The 27,212-nt window shown below is 26.7% G+C and overlaps 1 protein-coding gene and 1 long non-coding RNA gene across 2 annotated transcripts in view; one reads left to right on the forward strand and one right to left on the reverse strand.

Annotated features, from left to right (window-relative positions):
• Positions 1-26,020, forward strand: part of LOC126900170 (follistatin-related protein 5-like) — an 88,363-nt gene extending 62,343 nt beyond the window's left edge. The window contains exons 4-16 of the mRNA XM_050675654.1: positions 15,590-15,808; positions 16,538-16,653; positions 18,150-18,290; positions 19,495-19,627; positions 19,846-20,130; positions 20,195-20,292; positions 20,357-20,552; positions 20,619-20,878; positions 20,938-21,153; positions 21,273-21,423; positions 21,530-21,730; positions 21,817-21,963; positions 23,916-26,020. Coding sequence (XP_050531611.1) covers positions 15,590-15,808; positions 16,538-16,653; positions 18,150-18,290; positions 19,495-19,627; positions 19,846-20,130; positions 20,195-20,292; positions 20,357-20,552; positions 20,619-20,878; positions 20,938-21,153; positions 21,273-21,423; positions 21,530-21,730; positions 21,817-21,963; positions 23,916-24,145 — 2,393 coding nt within the window. The 3' untranslated portion in view covers positions 24,146-26,020. The remainder of the gene's footprint in view (positions 1-15,589; positions 15,809-16,537; positions 16,654-18,149; positions 18,291-19,494; positions 19,628-19,845; positions 20,131-20,194; positions 20,293-20,356; positions 20,553-20,618; positions 20,879-20,937; positions 21,154-21,272; positions 21,424-21,529; positions 21,731-21,816; positions 21,964-23,915) is intronic.
• A 450-nt stretch (positions 26,021-26,470) lies between these two features.
• On the reverse strand, positions 26,471-27,193 carry LOC126900173 (uncharacterized). The gene is made up of 2 exons (XR_007702805.1): positions 26,715-27,193; positions 26,471-26,630 (listed from the first exon to the last, which is right to left on the reverse strand). It is a non-coding gene; the product is annotated as an uncharacterized LOC126900173 (long non-coding RNA).
• Positions 27,194-27,212: the final 19 nt, after the last annotated feature.

The raw sequence follows: 27,212 nt of genomic DNA on the forward strand, positions 1-27,212 counted from the left end.
TAGCTTTATTCACTTGTGTTACGTGTATGCCATAATCTTAGTTTTGCTGAAAAATGACAGTTATTTTCATAATAATTGTTCTTTTATGACTATCAAATATATGAACTGTTCATTTTAGTTGACTTCCATAAGACTTGACATTTTCTCTCATGTAAGCCTTTTATTCATCAAATTTTTGACAAAGTGTAGTAATATTTTTATTTTTATTAGAAAGTTACGAAAAATGACACATGACATAAGTAACTTTTTTATCAAAGTAGACTTCTCTTATTTATCATGAAACCCAACTTTATTTATCCATTACCTGATATATAATAACATTAAATATTTACTTAGGATACACGATATTGATGCATAAGAAATGCATTAATCGTGATGTGATAACGTGTACTACAATATCCACGATAATTAAGGATATAGATCATGAATAATTCACCAGTAGTATTATGTTGCCTACATAGTGTAATGTGTGCACAACTATAATGATATTACCTAATACACAATAATCAAAAGCCCAGGAAAGTTATTCGAACCCTTGCATTATTTGCTCTCCCGTTCGCATGCAATTACGGCTCACCTACTCTCTTCGCCCATATGCTTCGATTGACATGCTTCTACTTATGCTACGGTATGGTAGTTGGTTGGAAATTTGATAAAGTCCGTTGCTATTTCCCGAGAGGATTATAAAATCCCCGTTCGTGACCGACTAAAAGATAAGAAAAATAAAGGACACCCTCCTGTTATTGTAATTGCATCAGCTTTTATATCCGTACTACGAAATTTTATATGTAGCCCTAGTATGCGTATAAGTCTATTTATTATGATTGTTTTACTGCCTGTTTTCTTCTATGAATGTTCATGAAAAAAAGAAATAGAAATAGTGGGTAAAAGAAAAGCTTAATTAATTTAGTTTCGTAATGCTATCATACAACCAATTGTTATAAAAATAACCTGTCAGGTGCCACAATACTTGTCTATTTATTGATGCCCAACATTTTATCTGATTGAGAAGCACTACTATAAAACTTATTAGCATATCAAAAAAAAAAAAAAATACAACAAACAACTTTTCTCACAATAAAATCAAAATTCTTAAGAAAAAATGAACTTGCATAATTTATAAATATTGAATTCATTTTCAGAGAAATTAAGTACACCTACTGCATTTATTTTTATTATTTTTGTTAAGACAGATATGTAGTCGAGAAGTTTTATAATTAGTGTTTACAGTAAATTTTTGAAAAAAGCTTAAATTTTCTTTAAAATTACAATGTTTTGCATTTTTATCCTAATAAATCATTTTAATAGAAATCATAGTAATTATTCCTATGTAACTATTGGAGTTTAAAAAGATGCTGGATTGAAATATTCAGATATTAATTAATTTTGTAATAATTTAAATAAATAAAAAGAATAAAATGAAATTGAAAAATACATCAACGGACGAAACTATGTTTAATCCGTCTAGCCCACGGCTGACCTAATATTTAAGACTCTTTCCCGATATTATTGACAAGAATAATATCACAAAATCATTATACTTAAATTATGATTATGTTAGAATCTTATATAAGCCAAATAATAAGGAAAAAAACCTTAAAAAAACCAGATTTTCCTACTTGAGCATGTGAAGTCGAGTTGTTCTACGGCCGACACCCATCTCTTTCTCTTTTCTTCATCAAGGAGGGTTATTAGTCGACTGGCCGAAACCTCATTATTGTCACATTCATACTCTCTGAGTAGTCTCTCACGTTTTTTTGTTCTTTCGGTGAACCTTTGGTAATTTGTCGCTACCTGATTGGTACGATTTATATTTATCTCAATATACTTAGTGTATTTGTCCCAATTTGCCTTACGGAGATTCCGCCTTGGCAGTTCTGGTTTATTGATCCAGGGAAAATGTATTCTTATGTCTATTATTACTGACCGGTGCTAACTCTTTTACTGAACTGGTTCAGTATTGTGCGTTTGGCTTGTTGGGGTTGGCCTGACTCGTCGCTCGTGACAAAACACAGGTCTGAGGTAGTTGTTATTCTCCACCTGCCTGATTCAAAAGTGCCTCCCTGTTTGGCATCATATAGCAGGTGCATGTAGTTAAGATTTGACCAGTTGGCAAGCCGTCTTCGTCTTCCGTGTTGTACTCCCATTCAGTGCTGTATGAGTTGTCTATGTATACCCCCTGGTGTTGACAGCTTGGAAGCACGAGTTATTCCAATTACTTGAGGAAGGTTTATAGATAATAAAGATCATGACTTCTCCTAATTGAACTCCTATCGTGTGCTCATTTTCCTGTATTTTTTTCACAAGCTGCTGATTTATTTGTTGGTTCACATATGTAGCGATGCCGTGTTTATTGTGATCTATGTAGTCAATTATATTATAGCCAGGTATTATCAGCCGTTTCGTTTCTCCCTCTGGTATGTTGGTTTCTTGTAGTGACAGTACATCTGCCTCTTTAAACATTTCTCCCATTATCTCATTTTTGGCTCTAGTTAGGCCTTCGACATTTATCTGTACTATTTTTGCATTTCTCTGGCAGTCTTTATCAGCCATGGTTTTCTGTTATTTTGTCTTTATTCACTTTATTTGTTGTTTTATTTTGATTTAAGCTCTCATGTGATTTGTTTTTGTCAGTGTTAAGTGGTGGGGTGGATGAGTAGAGGGAGGGGTAACCCTTAAAGAGGCTGTTTTTCCCGATATAGCCAGGAAGTCCTCGAACTTCTGGCTGTCGGGTTAATGCTGTTTCGTTTCATGCCTTCATCTTGAGAGAACTCAGTATAATAACTTTGAAAATTCAACGAAAAATACTAATCACATAGGAGACCACGTGAAGATACAGCATACCTCCCTTGAGCTAAAAAATAATTATGGTAAAAAGTTTATATATATATTTTTTTTTTTCATTATAAATTTCTGTTAAAATTAACTTTAAAGGACTAAATAAACTGGATATACATGAAATCAAAATTTTCATTGTTCATTTTCATTTTCGTGTTACACGACCCGCGACACCTTTGTCAGCAGTTACGGGTATATAGTAGTTTGACTGACCAAAACCGCGTGTCATACGCCACACGGTAAAAAGTCCAGCAAATGCCGTATGGTCGACGTCAACCCGTCGCAAACACACGCTGAGATTTGTTAACGTCGTCGAGAATGTCGCCATCGAACACAACGAATTGATAGCGCACCGTCACTATCAGCACTGCTAACTTTTGACGTCCGAAGACCATGTCGGACGACACAGTGTCGTCGACACCAGCGAAATTCCGGGTTTTAATGTAAAGATTATTATTAACTGTGTTCGTCTTTTTGGTTTTGTATATTTACCCCATTTTCCGGTAATTTTCATTATTTGAGAGTAATTTCTTACTCATTGTTCTTCAAAATTGGTCAAGTGAAAGCTGAGTATAAGTAGTAACAGCCACGAAAAAAACACATAATAATAAATTAATACCTCCTCAACTTCGAATCGAAACTAAAATATATAATTTGTATTTTAACTAATGATTCAAGTCATAAAAAATGATAAAGTATTAATAATTTAGTAGTAAATTTCTTTATTTTATTTGGAAAATTATAAATTATACTACTATGTGGAATATTTATATAAAAATAAGATATAAATGAAATTTATGAACATATTTTCGAACGTAGTAAATATGAATTTAAGAAATTCCTTACAATGCTTTTTGGGCTATGGAATTTTCGAGTTATTTTTAAAAGATTGTAAAGTAACAACATCTAAATGTTTTATTTCTTAAATTGTAGTCATATCGTTATTTTTATTACTTTAATCGTCAAATTATTAAGTAACTTATTAGATTAAATTTAATAATCGATGCAATATTAGGATTATTTTGATAAAATATTTGAATATAGTAAAAATGCGTAAAAAATTACATGTAACAAAAGACTAAGAAATTATTGAATTTGGGGTTACTTTTCATTGCAATAATAAAAAAGTCTTTATCTCAATTAATTTGCTTTCAAAAGTGACGATATTATTGTAACACACTCAGATTTATTATTTCGGTAGCTAAAAACTTTTAATATATTTTTTTTCAATAGATATTATACAATTTTGTTATGTTGATCGCAGAAAAAATTAAACAAAACAAAATTTTTAAATATTTTCTAATCCTTAATAGTAACTTCAATAACAATTTTTTAAAAATAAATTTCATAAATACCAATAATTTTTACTAAATTTTTTAAATAAAACGGAAGCCCATTTATAGTCCCAGTTTGTCGAGGTAATGGTGCATTTATACGCAATATTTCTTTTTTGCATTCCATCTAAGATGGGATTGTTATATTACTAGATAACTATACAATACATTTGTTTCAAACTCTGCAAAATATTAAAAACATCTAAGCGAATTTAACTGGCTGAATTTAAAATGCATATCTGTTCTGAGCGCACACTTGATGCTAAATTGCCTAATTATAACGCCGTTCGATTTAATTGAATTGGTTTTTATTGTTTTTAAACATAATCTTAAGAACCATAATGTGGGTTTAAATTTTCGCGTATCATTTTAAATTTTCATTAGTGAATTTTCGGGAATTAAATGACTTAAATGATAAAACTTAAGAGTAGTGATATTAGAAATATGAATATGAATGCACCAAAAATGATATGCCAAAACCGATAACTTGATTGACTTTTTAATTTAGGTGAAAGTTTATAAATTGTATGCGTTTACTAAAGATAGATTACTCATTTTATCTGAGTATTTTTTATATTAGAACACTATAATAGATAATAAAATTGTGTAGTTCTTTTATAGTATACAATGCATATACGACATACATGTATAATTTTAGTTGCGTGATTAATATTCTGATCTTGTTTAGAGAGATTTTCTCAATAACAAATGAATTTCCGGCCGATTTTTTAGGATGACTAATTTGATGGTATATTATTAAGTAAAATAACGTCAAAAACAATAATAGAATAAGTAAAAAATGAATTACAATAATCTAAAATGTTTATAATCAGTACACACATCAATGACATCACATTTCACTAAATTATAAAAGTTCTTAGTATAGTTAAAGAAAACGTTTAAGTTCTTAGATGGAATAATAATTTTAAGTATAAATAATATTGATAATACAAAATAAAAATGAAATCCAATTGATTTTTATTATTTAATTTAAATTCTATTCCATTCTATTTCCTTTTTTGTTTTCATTAAGAATGGTATTCTTTTTATCAGTTTATCAATTGACTTATGAATATTTTAAGTATAAATTAATTTTAAATTTAGATTTTAGTTATTCTATTATGTAAAATAAAAAATATAAATTGAAGAAAATAAACATGACTACACTGATTTTTAAAAATACCAATATAATGTGAATGTAGAGAGTTGATAAATTTAACTTTAGCTTGTTAAATAGAAAACGATATATTTGAAAACAAATTCTCAAAATATATTTTTGTGTCACAAAAAGTTTCATTTGTTATAGTTTGATTCAATTATCAAAATAATAAAATATCTTAAGAATAATTATTAGAACATACATTATATCATTTCCCTACATACTTATATGTGTTCTTGAAGAAAAGGTATGTAAAAAGACCCGTTTTGATATTCCATAAACAAATCGATTTGTTTATATACACTTAAGTTTGCCATTGAAAAACAATGACATTGTATTTGAAAAACAATACATTGTTTTATTTATTTCACTATTTTAGCTTCAATACCAAGCTTAGAAGGTATCATAAAGATCATGTAGTTTTTGGAATAATCCACCAATTTTTTAAAATTATACATTATCTACAGATTTGCATCGAAACGTTTTTTATGATAGTGATTTTAATCATTGTCAGATATCATTATACTTGACCCAACTTTGCCATATCCCCACTGAGCCGCGACCCCACTGTGCTGGTTTTTTGTTTATACGCAGCTGTTATAATGCTATCTATTTAAAATTATAAAAAAAATTATATGAGTTTAATTAGTTAAATTAAAAACCAGTATCATTTTTTTAAATACCCTAAAAGTATCTAGAAATTTGATCTGTTATTAAAACAACATAATATGAATTGATATAAAATTCCAGATAAATATAATATAATAGTTAAACATTGAATAGTACGATATAGAACATTTTAATTTTTCACTTATTTATTTTATAATTATAGTGCTGAAAATATTTTGATAGTGTAACTAATTAAAAATGATGAATATATTTTTTTGTTGTAGACGAAATAGGCAGAGTGTTTCCTTAATAAATTAAAATTTAATGTTACTTTTTAAAGTTAAATTGTCATTCAAAAGTAACATACTTTACTAATTTCCTTCATTAATATTAAAAGTTTAAATGAAACACATTAATTTGTAAACATACGGTCCAGTTGGACGTCGTTTATGAGAAACTATAGTACTCAATAAATTGTAAATTTTATTCTATTCTTACAATCGTAATTTTTTCCCACGTAGAAAAAATGTCATGAAAGCATGACTTCTACTGATCTGTAAAATTTATTTAATAATATATTTATTTAAATTAGATATGTTTGTTTATTATAAAAGGTTGAAAATAATAATGACGTAGAATCTAAAATTAAATGGCGTAATTTTATGATAAAATCTTCTGTAAATAATAACAATTTCTAGTATTGTAGACTTCAAAATGCATTAATAATGAAAGTTTCTTAATTTAATTATAATTGTTTGATTTAAAATTAGTTGTTATGAAATAACAACCATTCCACGAATCGGATGTATAAATAAATAAGAAAAATTAATTGAATTAAATATCACCAAATAAATAACAAAATATGCTACTACTTAAATACAGTTCGCCATATTTAAATATATAATTCTTTAAAAAAATATACTGGTAAATCTTTTGGAAAATTGAATTTTATCATAGAAATATAAGTACTTTTTTCTTAGTTTAAATATAATTTCAGTTAAAGTAATAACATAATTAGAAATTAATTATAAACTATAAAATAGTAGATTTACAATTCATCAATGACGTTTTTAGAGTCTTTTAACATAATTTCTTATTATTTACATCTGGTATAAGTATCTGTATAAAACCTGATTTTTTTTATGACTTAATTACACGTGTTTCGTTACCGAGTAACAAAACTATTTCAATGATTTCTCAAAGTCATAGTCGTAAACAAGGTATTGTCGTAAATTCAGATTGCACATAACTTTGAACAACCAGATTTCTACATTGCTTCTAATCAAATGTTAGGTATCTATCATTTAGTTGGCACAGGCAAACGTGACTTAAAGTTTAACATAATCTTATCTGTTTCCTCATAATTACTAGAGAAGGTACAAAGATGTAATTGGAACAATCTTCGAGTTTCTCAGTTTGTTTTATTAATTACTTCTACCATTTGTTCACGTGCTATACTTTAAACAGTGGTCAAATTTGTGACATTAAATTTTTTTTAAACATGCAAGGTAAAGTGTTTTGTTATTGGCACAATTTTAACTATTTTATCAATAAAACGGGCGTGTTGTTTTTTGAAACTAATTAATTTTTTTTTAGAATTAGGTATTCGCTTTATATTTTTATCAAAAATTTGATTTAACTGTGTACTATAAGCAATTTATAAAAAGTGCCAATAACTGTCTGATATTATACAATCTTTTAAAAAATCTATTAATTATAAAAAATTCTTATTAATTTTAGACATTGATGATTATAAAATTCTAATAAGATATTTTACTTGTATATTCTAGTTAGAAAAATTTAACTTGTGTATCTAAATTTATTAAAATTTAATTAAAAGCTACGTAATTCCCTTAAGATGTAAATAGCTGTAAATTTTACTCTGCAGTTTTTACTTATGATTTCGAAAAACAATTATATTATGCATAAATTTTCGTTTTAAATATTTACTGTGCACCGCTGAAATTTATTAGTTTCAAGCTATCAAGTATTATAGTTTTAATTGTCAATAAAATGTAAGTAAGCAAAGTCCTCTTTGAATTCAGTACTGATTACATAAAATAATTACACAACGATATTCTTTAAATTGATATAATTTGCAAAAACTTGTAGTGTTTTAATTTTATAGCTTGAACTAGTACATTGTCTATCATTTAATTAGTTAAATGAAGGCTCATTAAAATTAAATGGTCCGTATTACTATGGTCTCCTAGTCAGTGATAATAAAAATTTCTTCTCAGTTTAATAGAACAATTGAATAATTTAATCTAACTCCGTTATACAATAGCGTTATTAGTATTCACTGTTCTAAGGATAATATTTTAGTTGTAGACATTATTTTATTTCCAACGCAGTTTATATTCCTAGTGACCATGTCAAAGAAGCATTTAACTACATTAGTGTAATAGAACGAACCAGACATTTAATTTTAAAATGAAATCAATTAAATTAAGTTGATTCAGGATTATTAGGTATAGATAAACTAACGCATTTCCGGCGTAATTGCTAAGACAAATCGATATTTAATTAAATACTTTGTTAGAAACAAAACGTTTACAGTTAATGGTTTTTTATGATTAAAATAGAATTTCTACAACAATGAAAAGTGATTAAATGGAAAAACAAATAGGTAGTGCAGCGGATTTGGCCCATAATCGTTTGAGGATAAAAGTCGACAGCGATCGTTTTGGATTACATTTGAAATAACATATTATGCGTAAGCGTTTACTTTTCAGTTTCAAAGTTTACTGGATAAAACGAGCACTGTGTATTTGTAAAGGCTAATTCGAACGGTATGTTGACTGTCATTTGCAATGGCGGTCGGATTACTAATAAACAGTAAATCTACCGGCTAACCGAAATTATGGTATTGCTGGCCCGCTAATTTTCTGGACACACGCCATGTGTGTTTGTCCGCATGATTTTTGTTTTTCACGATTTTAACGTTCAGTATTCATATTATACAAGCAAGCGTTAACGCGTTGTATGTCGAGCACAATTATTGTACGTGAGCGCATACAGTACCGAAATAAAACTTTTTTCCCCTTTTTAAAACAACTTCAGGGCAGTACTTGCGATTCACTTCACGTCCAAGTACTCCCATTGTTCAACAGAGAGTAGCTTCGCAATTATACATCTCGTGCAAGCGTAAACAATCTAGCGCGGGTAACACGAGCCTTTTTTTGTTATTTGTGTACATTAACCTTTGTCGGGACTGTACTCTTTTTTTTTTTTTCTCTGTTTGCTTTATTCGACTGCCCGAATGGTTATACGTGATAAATTATAAATAAAGTCATCAACGACTTAATTGGAATACAAAATTAATTGTTCTTTTTCGACGATAAACTAAATTTAAGATTACTGTTAACTTAGTAACATTATTCTAGAAATTTTACTCTGATACTTTTAAGTCTTTAATTTATTTTTTCGCAACACACACGTGTTACTATTGTAGATAACAGAGCAAAAAATTAACTAATATAAATATGAATATATTATTTTTCAGTTATTCAGATTGCGTTTGCTTTATTTCACTTTTTTCGTTTTAACTGTTTTCAGAAGATAAGCGTTGATCGAAACTCATTGAATATGGTACAACGAGATAATCGTATATCCCTGTAAAATAAGTAACAGAAATACCAAAATAAAATAATTTAAATAAGTATATGCATCCAAAAAAAAAAAGACATTTCGGTACGGTATCATTAAATACTCGGTTGTATCGCGCCATCATCTCGTAGACTGGCTACTTTACATTACAATAGATATTCATTTATACGTGTATATTATATGTATACAAACCGAATAGAGAAAAACAAGTTTGTTGCTTTTTATTCTTGTTTTATCTCATTTTACCTTTAGTTTATCGTGGCGTGGCCCGGAATTAATTCAAGTAAGAAAAACGACCAGATAAGTGCTGCAAGAGGCCCTCGAATTTTGCCGGTTGATAAACAATGAGACTCCACGCCAGTATGCCTCGACCCTCTTTAATGATGAGTTACGTTTTTTTTTTCTTTCTTTAGCTCCTATCTGTGAGTAAAACAAAACGTTTAATTCAAAAATGCATCAATTTAGAAACTTTTCCATCGATTCAAAACGTTTGTACACTTTACTTAATGTTCTGTAGATTGCGTAGAACAATTTAAAACTACCCGAACAAGAAGACCTACAATAATTTTATTTCTATTAACAAAAAATATACAAGTACTTAAAATATTTCTAAATGATTAACACTGTTAATGTCGATAGTGTGTATGATATAATTTAAGTACTTGTATTTCAGACGAACTCTGATCAATAGCAATTCAAATAGGAAAAGGCGGATTCGGTCTAGTTGAACGTTATTTTTTATACCCTCAAACTTTCCCGGGCATTAAATCTTCTTTGGGAAGTGATGACGAATACGAATGAATAAAATATCGATACATTTTCGCAACGACGGTGTTGGATTGTATGTGAATAACGCCAGTACTCGCCCCCTTACTTTTTAATCTACTTTTCTTTGTTGACTTTGGTATTGAAACGTTTTTTCATTTTTTATTCTGCGTCGATGCACCCACCGAAAATTGAAGAAAACAATAAAGGAATTGACTACCGAATATTTTCCAACGTTTTTATGTTGGTCGAGATACGTTATTGCGAGTCGTCTCATTTTTGGCAAGTGGATCGTTTTATTTTGTATACCTTATATACGATTTAAATGAGCAGCCAAGTGCCAGTAAGAAATAGAATTCATATAATTCTCTTTGGTATTAAATACAATGATCTCAATTCTATGTAGCTGATGGTAATTTTATTGAAGTACATTTTATCATAGTTCGATTGATAATATACTTGAATTCTTTTTGTTGTTATCCAATACGTGGAAAACAACCCTACAATATGTGTACGTTATAGTTTACAAATGAAACAATTTTACTTCCAGGGAACAATCTCTTCGTTTGTCTTTAAGCAAACGTTATTTTCCAAATTGTGTTCTCGGGTATATTTGTATTTATATTCTGAACTATAGTCACGCGACATCGAGCACATGTCCCTTGTGAGATGGTTGAAATTCCACTGAGTACTTAGTAAACCCGTATGCGTTCCTTTGCTTTCTTTGGTGCGCTCTTAAACGTTTAACGTTTATCCAGAAATTTCCAAAAAGGATATTTGATAATCTTTGAAGCGGATATTGAAAATATCCAACATATCAGAACGTTGTTTGAAAACTAGTTGCTAAAAAGTTTTTTTTTAATTGTCAAAAGTTTTGGCTAATTAACTAATTATGTAGACAATCGAAATATAAATAAAAAATCTTAGTAGTTAAGTAATTGTTTTTATAATTATAAAATGTACTACATATTAAATATAACATTTATATTAATAGTAAATGTTTTATATTGATGTAAAATTTTTTATTCAAAACGTATTTAACTTGTTTATGTATTTAAACTGATTCTTTGATCATTTACATTTAGTTAATTTATTTTGTTGTTTTATAATTTTTTAGATGTTATTACAAATTTTATTTTCTTAAGTATATATACTTCATATTACCAAATATTTCACTGTTTCTTAGCTTACTGTCATAGGATATTTAGTCTAATTAATTAAAATATTTGTGATTAATTAGTCTATTAAAATATAAAATAAGTGATATATATATAATCTTAAAAATAAATTATGTATAATATATCGTCTGTTGAAAGGCTATTTTCCGTAAGCAATACTTTGCAATAAACAACACTATATAGTCTTGTAAAAGACATTGCCGAATCCATATATTGTTTTCATTTAGTGATAACATAGTTTTAAATCGTGTTATCAGTGATTAAATTTTGTGTTGTAAACGATATTAATTAAGTATGTAAAAAAACAATTGTTAATTTTCATTAATTTTTTTTAATTTTAAAGTACACGAAAAGAAACTAATATAAAATACTAACATATCATAAATTAATAAAATTAAAAATTATTTATTTGCCTTAAAGATTAATAGAACGCGTATTTATAAAAAAAAATACTAGTTCAGTAAACTCGCAACACAGTGGGGACGCTGGTAGTAATTAAAATCACTATCATAAAGAACCATTCAATGAAAACCTGTAGATAGCTTATATTTTAGAATAAAAGATAATTTCAAAAGCACTTCAATTTTAATTTCTTAATTATATTCCTGATTACTATATTTGATTTATAACTATAATACTTGAATAGATATTTATTATTGTAATTAAATTGGATATGAAATTAAAATACAATATTTTGTTTTATAATATTCACCAGAAATTATAAAAATTTATAGAGTAATTGTATATTTTCTTATCTTTATATGAAATGCGTATCAAAATGATAAATCTGTTTATTATCGTAAATAAGGATTTATAAAAATAAAAAAATAATAACTTCTTTAATTCGATAAATTATTTATTATATAATATTATTTCATTCATGAAATTGAAATTGATTTTTATTATAAGCTATTGGTAGATAGAACAATTTTTTTGTTAAGGGCAGGCCTCTTCCATTTTATATACTTAATGGATTGAAATCTGTAAAAATTCTCAATGAAAATATTTATAACTAACATTAATATGTTTTGTTAATTAATATGTTAAAAAAATTTTATTTTTATTTTGTAAAAAAGGGGTGTCAAATGGGAGGTGGTACTCATTCCATCCCTATATGACTATAACAATTTGATCTGAAAAAAATGTAAATAATATAAAAAAAACATGAGAGCAGTGTTTTATACACTAATATAACATTTTTTGTTTAACTTCAGGGTTGTTTACATATAGAAGATAAGGTGTTGGGACAAATTTTTTTTTAACTTAAAATATGTAACAAGTATTAATTTATCATATGTTTAAAGTCCATTTTCAAATGTTAAGTTGAAAAGGTTTCCTACAAAAGATGCTATTTTGAATGCCTTTGTAATCAAGTAAAGAGTCAGATAAAAAAAAAAAAAAGAATGTGTAGTAACAAGAATATACATAAAATAAATAAAATGGTTTTGATTTATTCATTTTTTAAATAATTATGACAGTTTAAAATAAATAAAAGTTTGAAAAATATCAAATTTATCGATTTTAATTATGGCATTTTTTGGTAATTTTCCCAATTTACGGAAGGAAATTTCTTAAAATTTCAATTCAATGTCTTTAACTAGATACAATTGGTGATCTTTTGGTGTATCATTGAAAAATATCAATTTAGTGAGACCGGAGAGAATATAGTGAGACACAAAAAACAATATATATAAACATATCAAGGTGAAATTGATATCTTCTCAGCTTTGCATTGAAGCAAATTTGACGGATTATCTATAAAATTACAAAACATAATCTATTTTAAAAATCAAAAAAAGACAACATTTATTCTGGCTCTCCTAAATAGTGTGAATAATGTCGCATAAAGCAAATATCCTTTTAATTGACAATACATTATCATTTGCATATAATTAACACATATGTCTAGGTAAAATGTAGTTTTTATGTAATATTATTATTTCTACTGCATTGTTTTACTAATTTATGGTAAAGTATTACCTTTGATTGTTGAAACTTAAATGTATTTTGACGAATTGTAAAATTTTGTGTAATGAAACTCAAGGGAGGAATTATTATTGATTTCTATTGTATTTACTAAAATCTATTTATAACCAATTTATGTAACATGCGGTAAGAAATCAATATTATATAATAATCAATTAGATTCCATCTTTGAATAAGTGAATAAACTATTTAACATAAACGTTAAAATAAGAAGGAGAAGAATTTTAGTATTTTAGTTTAAATTTTAAATTGAAGGTAAAATGAATTTAAGGTATATCTCATAAAATTTCACGAAATATCATGAAAAATATAAAAACTTATCATTATTTTAACAATAATAAATATTTATTAAACTGCTCTATACGAAAAAAAATTTCTAAATAGTTTTTTAGCTTCGATGCGAAGCGGAGAAGGTATTAATTTTACTATGATGTGTTTTTTTTTTTTTTTTTTTTTTTTTTTTTNNAGAAATACTGCGTCCTTTAAACATATATAAAATTAAAGCTTATTTTATGTACTACAAAATGAAAAAAAAAAATTTGTCCCGACGACCTATCTTCTATACGCAAATGGCTACCATATTGAAAAATATACTATTTTTGTATGATAATTATGGGTTTTGTATTTTATTTTAATAGAAGTTGATGTTGCTTTTGCAATTATCCATCAATTTTTTAAAATTAAACACTATCTACAGATTTGCATCGAAGCGTTTCTTATGATAGTGATTTTAATCACTGTCAGATTAAATCTATACTGGACCCTACTATGCAATGTCTCCACTATGCCGCGACCTCACTGTGCTACCGTTTTTTTTTTTAATTGAATAAATCTGATGATATAAAAAAAAATTGGCGTTGTAATTTGAAAATCTAAATCTGATATGAGTTTAGAGTATAAAGAAATGATAGCAGAAAGTTAATTTTCATATAAAGCATCTCAACAATACATCCATTATTTTTAGAAAATTAAAATATTGATTAGCTTTATTATTTTCAATGATATTTTGTAAGGCGTAGTTAAGGTATCACTCTGTTTACCTTAACTATTTAACTATTGTCTGCTCATTTAAATCGTGTATAAGGTATAAAAAATCAAAAAACAGTACAAAAATAATTGAATTTAGTTTTAGTATAAGACTTAAAGACTACTCCTCTAGATATCTTTGTTTTATCTTGATTTACCTATTATTAAAGAAATGACACATAATGCTTCTTGATCGCACCTCATGCGTTTACTTTGTTTTTCTGGATGGCTAACGGAAATCATTGTTCAGAAAACACCAAAAATCACGTTCCAAGACACAAAACCTTTTAAACTAATCTAATAAAAGTCCTTGAAAGTATTTTGTTCTATTACTTTACCTAGAGCAGCAGTAAATTTTTGAAATTAAATTAAAAGAATCTATCACCATTATTTGTCTTTTATTTTATTTTTGTTCAATTAAATTGTTACGTTATTTCAGAAATAAATTAACTTTGATAACTGTGTTCAATATTTGTAAATAAAATAAGATTATTTTTTATAGTGTATGTTAAGGACTAAGTTTAAATTTTCATCTGATGGTAAACAGCTAATTTGAAGTTCATTTACATTTTTTTTTTTATTGTTCATTTTAAACAATTCGATTTGTGTTTGAATTTTTATATATGTGAAGTTTCATTAAAAATTAAACTGTAGTTTTAACACTCACTATGAAACTAAATATATTTTTATAAGTGAAATAAATAATTAGATATTTGAGTTGTCAAATTATTAATTATTTCCATCGCTGTTTTGGAGTTAATAATTAAATTCTATACTTACATTTAAATATAATACCTACTCATCATTTTCTCTAACTATATTCGACCCAAAAAATATTAATAATTTTTATTATTCATTATCAAATTTAAAATTTATTTATTTTATAAAATAGCTCGAGTTTTCATTAAATTTCATATTTTAATATTTCAGTTTTTATGACTAAAAGTGGTTTTTAAGTTATAACTATTTTATAAAATGCTTTATATAATTTATAGAAAAATAAATAGCACTTATGATGGTGAATTTATTTTACCAATTGGAATTCGTGTAGATATTCATGAATCTAAAAAAAAAAATTATTTCAGATCCATGTCTGGTACACTATTGTGGACGTGGTGAAGAATGTGTAGCTGTTGGTGGTGTAGCTCGATGTGTTTGTATACGAAAATGTGGATTAGCCAAAAGGAGGGTATGTGGTACTGATGGACAACTGTATGACAATAGATGTGAATTACACAAAGCAGGATGTCTAATGGGAGTCAATATTCAAATAGATCATTCTTACAAATGTTTCATGCTATCAAGTAAGTTAATTAAAGTTTATATTATACCTTCTTTAAATATAAAATTGTTATTAATTGTATTTCGTAGTCTTATGATTTAATTATATTTTTTTGTAAAGTTTTTGAAGTGTTCAAAATTTAATTTAAATATTCATCTCAAGTTCTTTTTATAGTATTTTTATACATAGTTTTTATATAAACCATTTATTTATATTATTTATTTATATTTTTTAATTAATAAATTTAATTGTTGAAAAAAAATTAGTTTTCTATGGTAAATTAATATTTAATTTGAAGTGCTAAAAATTTCTTTCTCTTATTTATAAAAACCTAAATATGAAAACTTGAGCATTAAAAGTGCTCTATTCAACAAGAGATAACTGAAGAGTCAAAAGTTCGAGAATAAATTTCTCCGTTATGAAACTCTTATTAAATATAATGAAGGGAATTCGGAAATGTAGAGAAAAGTTTTAACTATACATATTATAACAAAGAATAGTTAGATAACTAAGAATTATCTCTTTAAGTATGTATATATTACATACGATAGAAAAGTTTCTGGGGTTTTCTTGTCAAAGCGACGACGAAAACAATTTGATAGTATACTGATTAAATTAAGTCAAGTATCAAAAGTTTATAAAAGTGATTGTATTGATGTGTAGTTAAGAGTCCAGTTTAAATAATAATATTGTTGTATTGTTGTCCATTTATTTATAATTTCCTAATCCAATTTTTGTTTTACTATTTAAGCATCAAAAGAGAAAAATGTCCGTGTATTATCCAAAGTTGAAGACAATACAGTAGAAACAGAAGACAAAACTAAAAAAGTGAAAAAATGCGATTCATCTCAATACGAAATCATGAAGGTAAATTATAAAGTATATATTATTTATTTTAAAATAATTTGAAAAAATATTCACTAACATATACTATCATCGAGTCTTGATCTTTAGAGCCTTAGATGGTAATGCCCAAGAGTTTAAATCATGATTTTTTAAATAAATTCAATAAATTTGTTTGTTAACTATAGTCGAAATGTTTAAAAGAAATGTATCGTATAGATTTTTTAAGAAATGGCAAATTTTTATTTTAATTAAATAAAGTTAACTATTTATGTTTTAGTAAGCTTCACTATTTATGAGCTTACTATATTTTATCATCATAAACCTATTTCAACATTACTAACATACTCGTCTGTAAGATTAGGTAGTCTCAATTAAAGCTCAGTTAAGTGCAATTAATTTTAACAATTAGTGGCAAAATTTATATAGCTTACAACATTTTACGACTCCACAATTTTCCCAATATTAGACCTTTTATTTTTATTTCAATTGCTGTTTTGGAAAATCGAAAAATGTAATATATGTATTTAACAATAAAATACGATACATAATACAATTTTATGGAAGTAAAAATAAAAGTGTATTTTTTCCATAACTTTCGAGAATTGCATATAGATAATGCTCAATGTCGTGGAGAGCAGATTTTATGTCATTTATATATAAGTCGGAACTCAAAGTATGATTTAATGCAGGGACATAACGTATGAAGACTGTCCGCAGTACTTTTTTTTATAATAATTTTGGAAATTTATCATCATGACAATCTGAATAGAATACTAATAGATACATTAGTAATATGTCATTTAATTTTTCTTACAAAAAAATTCTGATATTTAATGGAAATGGAAGTTTGGTGTAAAAAACGAATGAAAATATTTACTTTGTAGACTAGACAATCTTATTAATTATGTAAAATTTAAATCAATTGTCATAAAAATATTTTTCTTTATTAAAATATAATAATCTGTCTTATTAATAATTCATTTTTAAACTATTTTTGTGCGTACTCAACATGCGCCTTTGTGGTTTTTTGACATAAAACACATAAAATGATAATAAATGTTTCTTGTACAATTAAAAGGGGGTTCAACCGCAGAAATTAATGCCAGCGGTCAGGATTTATTGTACTTCTGGGATAGCATCCCTTCTAGACCGTCTTTACTCTATAGTGATACCTATATAAATTATGTTTACAAAAAGCCCTATTCCTCCCGTAATGGGCCACGCAATGTCACTAAGTATACGACTCATTTTGAAGCTATAACGCCTATGGGTTTACTATATGAAGTCTTATGGTAATAAGAATTTTTAAAATAAAAAAATCAGGTAAATGCAAGAGAAAATCTTATAATACACGGGATTTTCACTACGTTGCATCAAAAAAGTTATATTTTTTTTTATTGTTACACATTCTTCTCGTTAATATATTAATATAAAAAGTTAAATTGTAGAATCTGAACAATGTTCCTAATTCTATGAACAAAAATTATGTCCAATAAATCTTATTTTTTTTTTTTTAGGACAATTTACTTCTCATCAATCATGCCAAATTAATGTATGAAAAAAGTTGGAATGGCGGTAAAGAATATATTTCAAATGCGCTTTTTAAGTATTTAGATTTGGATGGCAATGGATTTTTACAACGAGATGAACTTGTCAAGGTATACAATGATACTCTTTGTTGTCTGAATTACTTACTCTTATATTAATACTCGTACAATATGACATTATATGAATAACTGATTTCGTGTTTTAAAGGTCACAATATATTGATTTATAGTGTTATTTATATGGCTTCTTATAAACCTGATTAACGAATAACACTAATTTTATTAACTATGTTTTACGAGTTCCACAAAAAACATATATCTCCGTAGTTAAATAATCAATTGTTTGTGATGTTTTTATTTTTACTTAAGGGGTTTCTAATATTTGTGCAATTATCAGTAAAACAATTTAGGACCTTAAAAATGCAAATTAAACATATTTTAGAAATAATTGTAGGAAATTTTCATCTTTTAGGTCCTCATCTGTATTTATAGAAAATATTTCTGATTTAAATTACTAACGAAATCATAAATTTATTAAAAAATAATAAATAATATTACAAGTCATATTAGATATTTTAGTTTAAACTGTTTTACAATTTTTTTGGCAGATTGGCATTACATTTTTTTCTTATTATCATACCTTCTAGTGAAACCCATTAAGTATAAACTTTTATAAAAAAACTTGTTCCAACTTTTATGTTGTTAAAAAAACTATTTATACAAGATTCAAAAAATAAATTTCCATTTCCCAAAAAAGTATTTTCATATTTAATTTCTTAGCTGGCATAATGATTAAAGTAATTTGTATATAAATAAACAATAACAACAACAGTGAACAATAAAAATACATTTTTTATACTTCAAATAAATGTAATGTAATTAATTTTATTCCAATAATTGGAAAATTTCACAATTGAAATTAATGTGAATAATTTAAAATTAAGTATACAACATAAAAGTTACGGAATTTCAAATTTTAAATTCAATTATAGTGATTTCATGATTTTCCTAAATAATTTTTCAAACGTAGTTAAGATTAATTCATTTACTTGGAAATATTATAATATAAAAAAATTTGGGCCACAGTTAGCCCAAAATGTTTGTTAACACTCAATTAACTATCTGACATTGAGATTAACAAAAAATATGGTTAAGGATTATGAAATTTGACTAAATGTATAATAATAATTAGTCAAATATGTATAAATTATGTGTAAAAAATTGATTTTACATTTCTTATAGTGTGAATTATTGCCAATATTTTGGTATTTTTCAAATCAAATTATGTAGTTTAATAATTATATTTAACATTTAGGTCAACAAACAAGAAAAATTAAAAGCTTTATCCAATGTTTGCGTTTTGTCAGATATGATTATTTTTGAAGATATGGATAAAGATGGCCGTCTCGGTTTGAATGAATTCTATGCAGCCTTCAGCAAGTTATATAGTAAGCTTTAATATTATATAAAAATATACTTTGTTAAATTTAAATATGAACAAAAAATCATATTATGTATTACTGTCGTTTACCATTCTAAAAGAATTCGTATATCAATTTATCTATTACACACTAGTCACTACGTTAAATAGATTTACTTTGATCAACCAACCATACTAATACTTTACTCGGAACATATGAACTTAATTTCCGTAATATCTATTTAGGCTTGTCTGTAGTGACTTTAGAAAAAGCTCTGGAAGTGAATAGAATATCCGCTAAAGTCGGAGATAATGTAGAAATTCGATGTGATGTCAATGGCAATCCCCCGCCGCCAATAATTTGGAAACGGTACTCGGCCGATTTAACTGCTTTAGGTGATGAGGATCTAAGAGTATTCAGTGATGGGTCTTTATATTTAACAAATGTGCAGTTAGTACACGCAGGAAATTACACGTGCAGATCGCTCAGAAATTCTGAAGTAACCCAAACTCATGTTTTATCCGTTCACAGTAAGATAAAACCATTTAATAATTATGAAATAAAAATTTTTCTATGTTTATATATTTTTTTTAGCTATACCTGAAGTCAAAGTGACTCCTAGAATTCAATCACGTAGACCTAGTGAGAAGACCTCGATGTTTTGTCATGTTATAGGTGAACCTTTTCCGGAGGTAATGTTTGAAACATTTTATTGGAATTAAAAATATTTTTTTCTTTTAACACGTTTTTTTTTAGGTCGTTTGGTTGAAAAATGAAGATCGTCTTAAGTTAGATTTAGTTCATAAGTATCAAGTCGTTGGTAATGGAACCGAATTGAGTATAGAAAATATAGACTACGCTGATACCGGTGCGTACATGTGCCAGGCTTCCAATACTGGGGGAGTTACCAGAGACATATCATCATTAATAGTTCAAGAAGTCTTAACACCTAGTAAATATTACTCATAATATTATTATATTTTTACTTAATATTTAAATGTTTAAATTGTTTTATTAGCCGCACCAAAAGAAGAAAGACGATTTTTCGCTTTTCACGATTGGGGAATTTCTGTATACGAACCAACAGCATGTCGTTTATACCATCAAATCCAGTCAACTGATATAATACCAGGTACTCAAGAATATGTATGTGGAAATAAGGGAGTTAATTGTAGTTGGGGCCAAGCCATTAATGTGGCCAACCGATACGTATATGTATCCCAACCTCTTAATGACCGTGTACTTGTCATCAGTAAGATCCAAATGGTCGTCGTAGACGTAAGTCTGACTATTTAAACTCATAATTATGATGTTTAAATATTATGGTAACTTTACAGGTAGTAGTTACTGATAAATACCCTGTTGAATTACATTATGTCGCTCATCTAGACCAAGTTTGGGTGTTAAATTGGAGAAGCGTATACAACGATGGCGTGAAGACAATACAAGTGATAAGAGACGCATCACAGAAGAGAAAACATCACACTGTTCACCCAGAACCAATTGATGGACAATTTGATTTAGTCAGAAATTTATTTATGCCTAAAGCACAGGTAAGTGTTGTAAACAATTTTTATCTCATCACTTTGCACATCAAACTGCTTTATATAAGTATAAAGCTATTTAACTATAGTAAAACACATTCGAAATTTGTCGAAACTTACTGTTTTAGGATTTAAATCACTGGTTTAAATATGGATATGTAAGCCATGCTAATCAAAGAGGACTTTATAAATTAGATTTGGCTAACATGCGTTACTTACGAAGCATTGACCTTTCACCATACAATTGTGTTCCTAGAAATCTTCAATTTTCATCATTATGTCAGTATATTTTTTTAAATTTATTAAAAACATATTTTGTCGAGCGTAGATACGTAATATTCATTACTCATTTTTTTTTTTAATGTATTTTGGTCAAATTGTGTAGATGGATTTGTCATCATAGAATGTGAAGAACCAGGTACCGGACACTCTACGGGTCAAGTGATCTTAGACTACTTAACTGACACTATAGTCTATCAAAAGCCTACGGTCCGAGGAAGCCCACTTGTTTCACCTGATAGCAGAATTGTTGTATCTATTGACAGAGCTCCAGATGGAGTGACTCTAATTGTGCAAAAAGTTTTGGGTAACTTTTTATTGAATATTTTTCTGACTAGATATTTTTTTAATAAATCATTGCTATTTAATTTATAATTTTTAATTCATTCGTAGAGTCTGGACTGAAATTCTCATTTGACGTTAAAACAACTCTAATGATTAGCGGAATTGCGTTTTATCCATCGAGAACTACCCATGGATATGACTTATATGCAAGTGCGACTGATAAAGAAGACATACTATTTTTGAACCTTTCAAATGGTGATTATATTTTATCAGAATTTATAAGGTTTAATATAATTCATCTAAAATAATGTCAATTTTTTTATACTTTTAAGTATACATGTATATTTTTTCTTTAAAATTTTGCTTGAACTACTATTTACGAGGTATGTTCAGAAAATAACAGGAATTTTTAAATTTTGCGGGTTTGAAGAAACTGATTATTAAAATTTTTTTTCATAATGTTGGTGGGCATGTCTCTGAAGTATGATAAAATTTTCAGCTGGATTCATTCTTTACTTTGTCAGTGGCAGCCGCTAAGGTTAGACGTGTTTTTATGAGTACGGCGATTATTGTTTGTTAAAAAAATGGATCAAATGATTTATATAAAATTTCGAGTAAATATGAAATAAAATGTAACAAAGTGTGTGAAATTTTAACAAATATTTATGGTGAATCTCTCATGAGTAAAACAATGGTTTACAAATGGTATATGCGTTTCCAAGATGGCCTTGAAGACGTTGAAAATGACGGAAGCCCCAGCACATCGACAACCAATGAAAAATTGAAAAATGCTTATGAACGATTGCCGAATTACAATCAGAGAAGTCACTGATGATGTTAGAATATCGATTGGTTTATGCCATGAAATTTTTTTGCGAATGTTTTGGGTATGAAACGCGTAGCGCAAAATTTGTTGAATTTTGACCAAAAATTGCGGTGAATGAAATTTGCTTAGGAGTCACTTAAAAACTAAGGCTCAATTTTCCTAGTGGAGACATTCTGATCGCCAAGACTGAAAAAGGCTCAACAAGTACGATCGACTGTGAAGGCTATGCTCACTGTGTTCTTTGATTTTAATGGCATAATACATCATGAATTCTTGCTACAAGGTCAAACAGTCAATAAGGAGTACTACCTACAAGTTCAACGCCGTTTTCGTGAAGCAATCCGATAAAAACGCTCGGATTTGTGGCAAAACAATTCATAGCTTTTGCACCACAATAATGCACCTGCTCACACTTCATTGCTTGTTCGTGAATTTTTGACCGAAAACAATACTATAATGATGCATATTCGCCAGACGTGATTCCATGTGACTTTTTTTTTCTAATTCCAAAAATAAAGAGATCTTTAAAGAGTCATTGTTTTACAATCATAGATGACATTAAAAGTGCACCGCTGAAGGCTATCCCAAAGATTGAGTTTATAAAGTGTTTCGAGGAATAGAAGAAACGTTGGCACAAGTGCATAATATCTAATGGGGACTTGATTGAAGTGGACAACATTAATGTAGATGAATAAATAAATATTATTTTCAAAAAATGAAAATTCCGTTAATTTTTTTAACACACCTCGTACACATGAAATTATTAAAAACATTTTTTTATTCCATTTAAAATTTCCACGTTTAAATGTTTTTAGATTTGAAAGTCATTAAAAAGTTTTCAGAATTTTATATTTATTATTTTTTAGTTATAATTTTATACTGGTATCACATTGTGCCATAAACGACAACATCTTATAGCTAATATATCATTTAAAATGTTTTTCATGGAATTCTTGCTTTTTTGTTTTCAATGTTAATAAAATTTTCAAATAAAAATAATATATTATTAAAATATAATTATCTTATCGCTTTTTGTATTCAAAAAATTACATGCAATTGAAGCATTTTGATTAAAAATAACCTAAAGTAATTTAAAATAATATCACACTAACATTTAATAAATTAATAATTGCATTAATTAATAATCATTAATATATTTACTTTTATGTAGTGTTATAGATAAATATTAAAATTCAAATAAGTTATCTTTATTGATCTACATAAGTAAGCTTAAAATTAATTTGGTCATTAGTACTTTTTTTATTTTGGTAACATTACTTGTAATGATGGATTATATTTTAGGTATAACCCTTTCGTCCTCTAAAATATATATTTGAATAATTTATGATTTATTTACGTAAGATAATATATATATTTCCAGGCAAAGTAGAAATGATAACTGGAGTTGGTAAAGCAATGAAACAATCATTGGCTCAATGGGGTAACCCTAACCGACCGATTGCTGCGTCTGGAATATTTGGTCACTACATGGTTACTCCTGCTGATAAAGCACTATTTGTAGTTAATGGGGAGACGCGTACAGTTAACTGCGAGATTGGAGGTTTAGTTCATCCTAGATTAGTCACTTGGGTAACGATGCAACTACAGTAAACCACTTGTCACTGTGGTATCAACAATGTTGATTATTGACAGCAAATATTAATATTTTTTTTAGACGAGAAAAATACATTGTTATTAAAATTATTTATTTATAATTGTAAAATATTATTTACGGTTTTAGCTTGGTGTACCGAAACTTTTTAGCACTTTAACATCACTTCTTTTTTTTTAATACCTATGAAATAAATTACTACTTTTATCCCATTACTGTATTGTCCACGCTTTCCATAAGCTAAAATGAATAAAAGTTTAATTATTTGAGGGAAAATGTCATTTCCTGTTAATTGTATTTTTGATATAAATCTTGTTAAGCACAAGTTTTCCATAATTTTCATATATATCAAGTACCTGTATGATCAAAGAAACATTCGTTCCTAGAATTTTTACTTTATATTTATATAAAGTTATATTAATACTACAGAATTTGAATTTTTATTTTTTGAGTTTTTATTATTTATAATGTATCAATTTTAAATCTAAAATAATCCGTTAGCGTTAATTATATAATTTTACATACAATCCCAAGTTTATCAATTAAAATGAAATTAGGAAGACGGATTTCAATCTTTTATTTTTAAAGATATTCAATTTACGCTAATATATTAATCTTAAAAATACAAACAATTATTAGAAATAATAAATAAATATCCATTTGATTTTCATATGCACATTTATAAATTTAAATGGCTTATTATTATTTGAAATTTCACTTTTTAATACGTCTGATACTTATGTTTTAATATAATACCGTTTTATTTTGTTGTTTGTTTTTGATTATTTTACTCTAATCGTTAACTAATATTTATATATCCAGCTAAACGCGTAAATAATACAAGTCGTGTGAAGAATGATATATTTGTATGAATTATAATTAAAAAATTTAGTGACCTAAGCATATTTTCGTGTATAACGATAGACAGACAGATGTTATTGACTTTGTTTTTAATTTATGGAACCAAGTAAAATTATTTATACACATGTATAAAAATGCCACAAAACTAGAATTTACAACGTCGTGTGATAAATATCTAATGATTTTCTGATTCCGAGCCAAGTATACATTACACGAGCCAACGTTATTCAATTTATAAAAGTGGCATGTGACATTAATTTTTTCAATTCTATTATTTTTACCCTGGCCACATTTTTGTATGAATGTACATATAACATTACATTAGATCGGTTTTGTAAAAAATAAAATAGTCTCATTTGGTAGCAATTACTCGATATTTTATAATTTTCATTTAAATCAAAAACATTAGTTTAAATGTTGAATGTTCTTCAAATGATTTTTTTATATAATTTTATTTATTTAAAAAAAATCAAATATTGTTTGAACTGTAATAACATTGTAATTTTGTTTGAAAATAAATTATGATTTTTAAGTGGTGCCCTTTAAGGGAAAATATATTTTCAAGAAGCTATTTTATACATTATATAATTTCTCGATCGTACTTCTATAATCACATTTTTTTTAGGCAATTAATTGGAGTAGAAATATTATTTTTGTATTCTATGTTACATTGTTTGTGTGACTAGGTGTAAAAAACGACTAAATGTTTTGTCGGAAATGTAAAATTTGTCTTTGTAATATTAATTATTCTCAAAACTATTGCCACAACATGTAAATAAAATGTTAAGTAATATTATACTTATATAAAAAAGATAACTATATAGCTTTAGAAGGTGTTCAAATTTGTCATAATTATTGTTTATATACAAATCTATTAATGTATTAATATGGTCGAAATTCGTTCTGTATTGTATACAATCGATAATTTTAATATAATTTTTATATAGCGTGGGCTTATTTTTTAATAAGTTATAAACAATAGTGTAACATTTATAATTAACCGTTAATATTAATAAAATAAGTCACAGAAATAATTAAAACAATTACTATTTTATATTTTATTCTTTTTTTCAGGTTAAATATTTTTTGTTTCTTAACATTCTTAATGTGATACATTGTATTGTAATACAATGATATACGAGTTATTAAATTCCAACAATATCTCGGCAAAGAATTGCTGGGATGTATTTTAATCAATATTTTAATTTATTTTATTTAATCATTATTTTTGTGTTATGGATGAATGAGAAATAATAAGAACAGAGTAAAATATGTTCTGTACCAAATATTTCAATTGGTATGATTCTTAGATATTCATTTAGATTTTCATCATCAATCAGCATAAATTTAAAACAAAACATTTTTACTAAATTTTTAAAATAGTTACTGCTCTACTACTATTTATATAAATTCATTTACAAAAAATGTTGTTTTAAAAGTGAATGTATTAAAAAAAAAAAATAGAATAAATAAAAGGTATTATTAATGAGTTATAAAATCATACAAAAATAATGCGAAGCAATGAAAATCGATGTTTTGTTTTGTTTTTAAAATTCCACTCTATTACATTTGTTTAAAAGTACATTTGACATTGAATATTTTTGTTTTCTTAAAATCAAAGCTCTATAATATACTGAAGCTTATAATTATTAAAAATTAGTAGTAAGAGATTAATTAAATGTAAGATTAATTAATAATAGTCATTACTTATTACAAATTGACATGTTGTCTTTTTTGCCTATGTTGATACGCATTTAACATTTTTATGTTAATATTTCCCCTCGAGCCATAATATCGAACACATAAAACACTTTGAAACTTGTTCTATCGCAATGCGAACTGTATTTCTTGAAATTAAATCAATAAAATCTTTTATGATTGTATAAAAATTAATAGAGAGACTATGCAAACTGAGCATAGCGAATATAGCAATGATTAAGAGACGCTTTCAAAACAACATATTTTCCAATATGATTTTTGTTACATAATACAAATGTTTTTGCTTTTTTTGAAATGCAAATTTTTTTTCAAAATATAAAACAATTACTTTTCGAGTGATGATCTAATTTTCAATTGAATAACAGATATGAAAATATTTTCAAAGTTATTGTTCTCGATATTAAAGGGCAGATCAAATAATTAAATGTCACAGTTATCTACAACGTGTCGATAACCGTAGTAACTACAAATGTCAACGCATTAAAA

The sequence above is a fragment of the Daktulosphaira vitifoliae genome, unplaced genomic scaffold (assembly GCF_025091365.1).
Source record: "Daktulosphaira vitifoliae isolate Bord-2020 unplaced genomic scaffold, ASM2509136v1 Scaffold_3, whole genome shotgun sequence".
NCBI lineage: Eukaryota > Metazoa > Arthropoda > Insecta > Hemiptera > Phylloxeridae > Daktulosphaira > Daktulosphaira vitifoliae.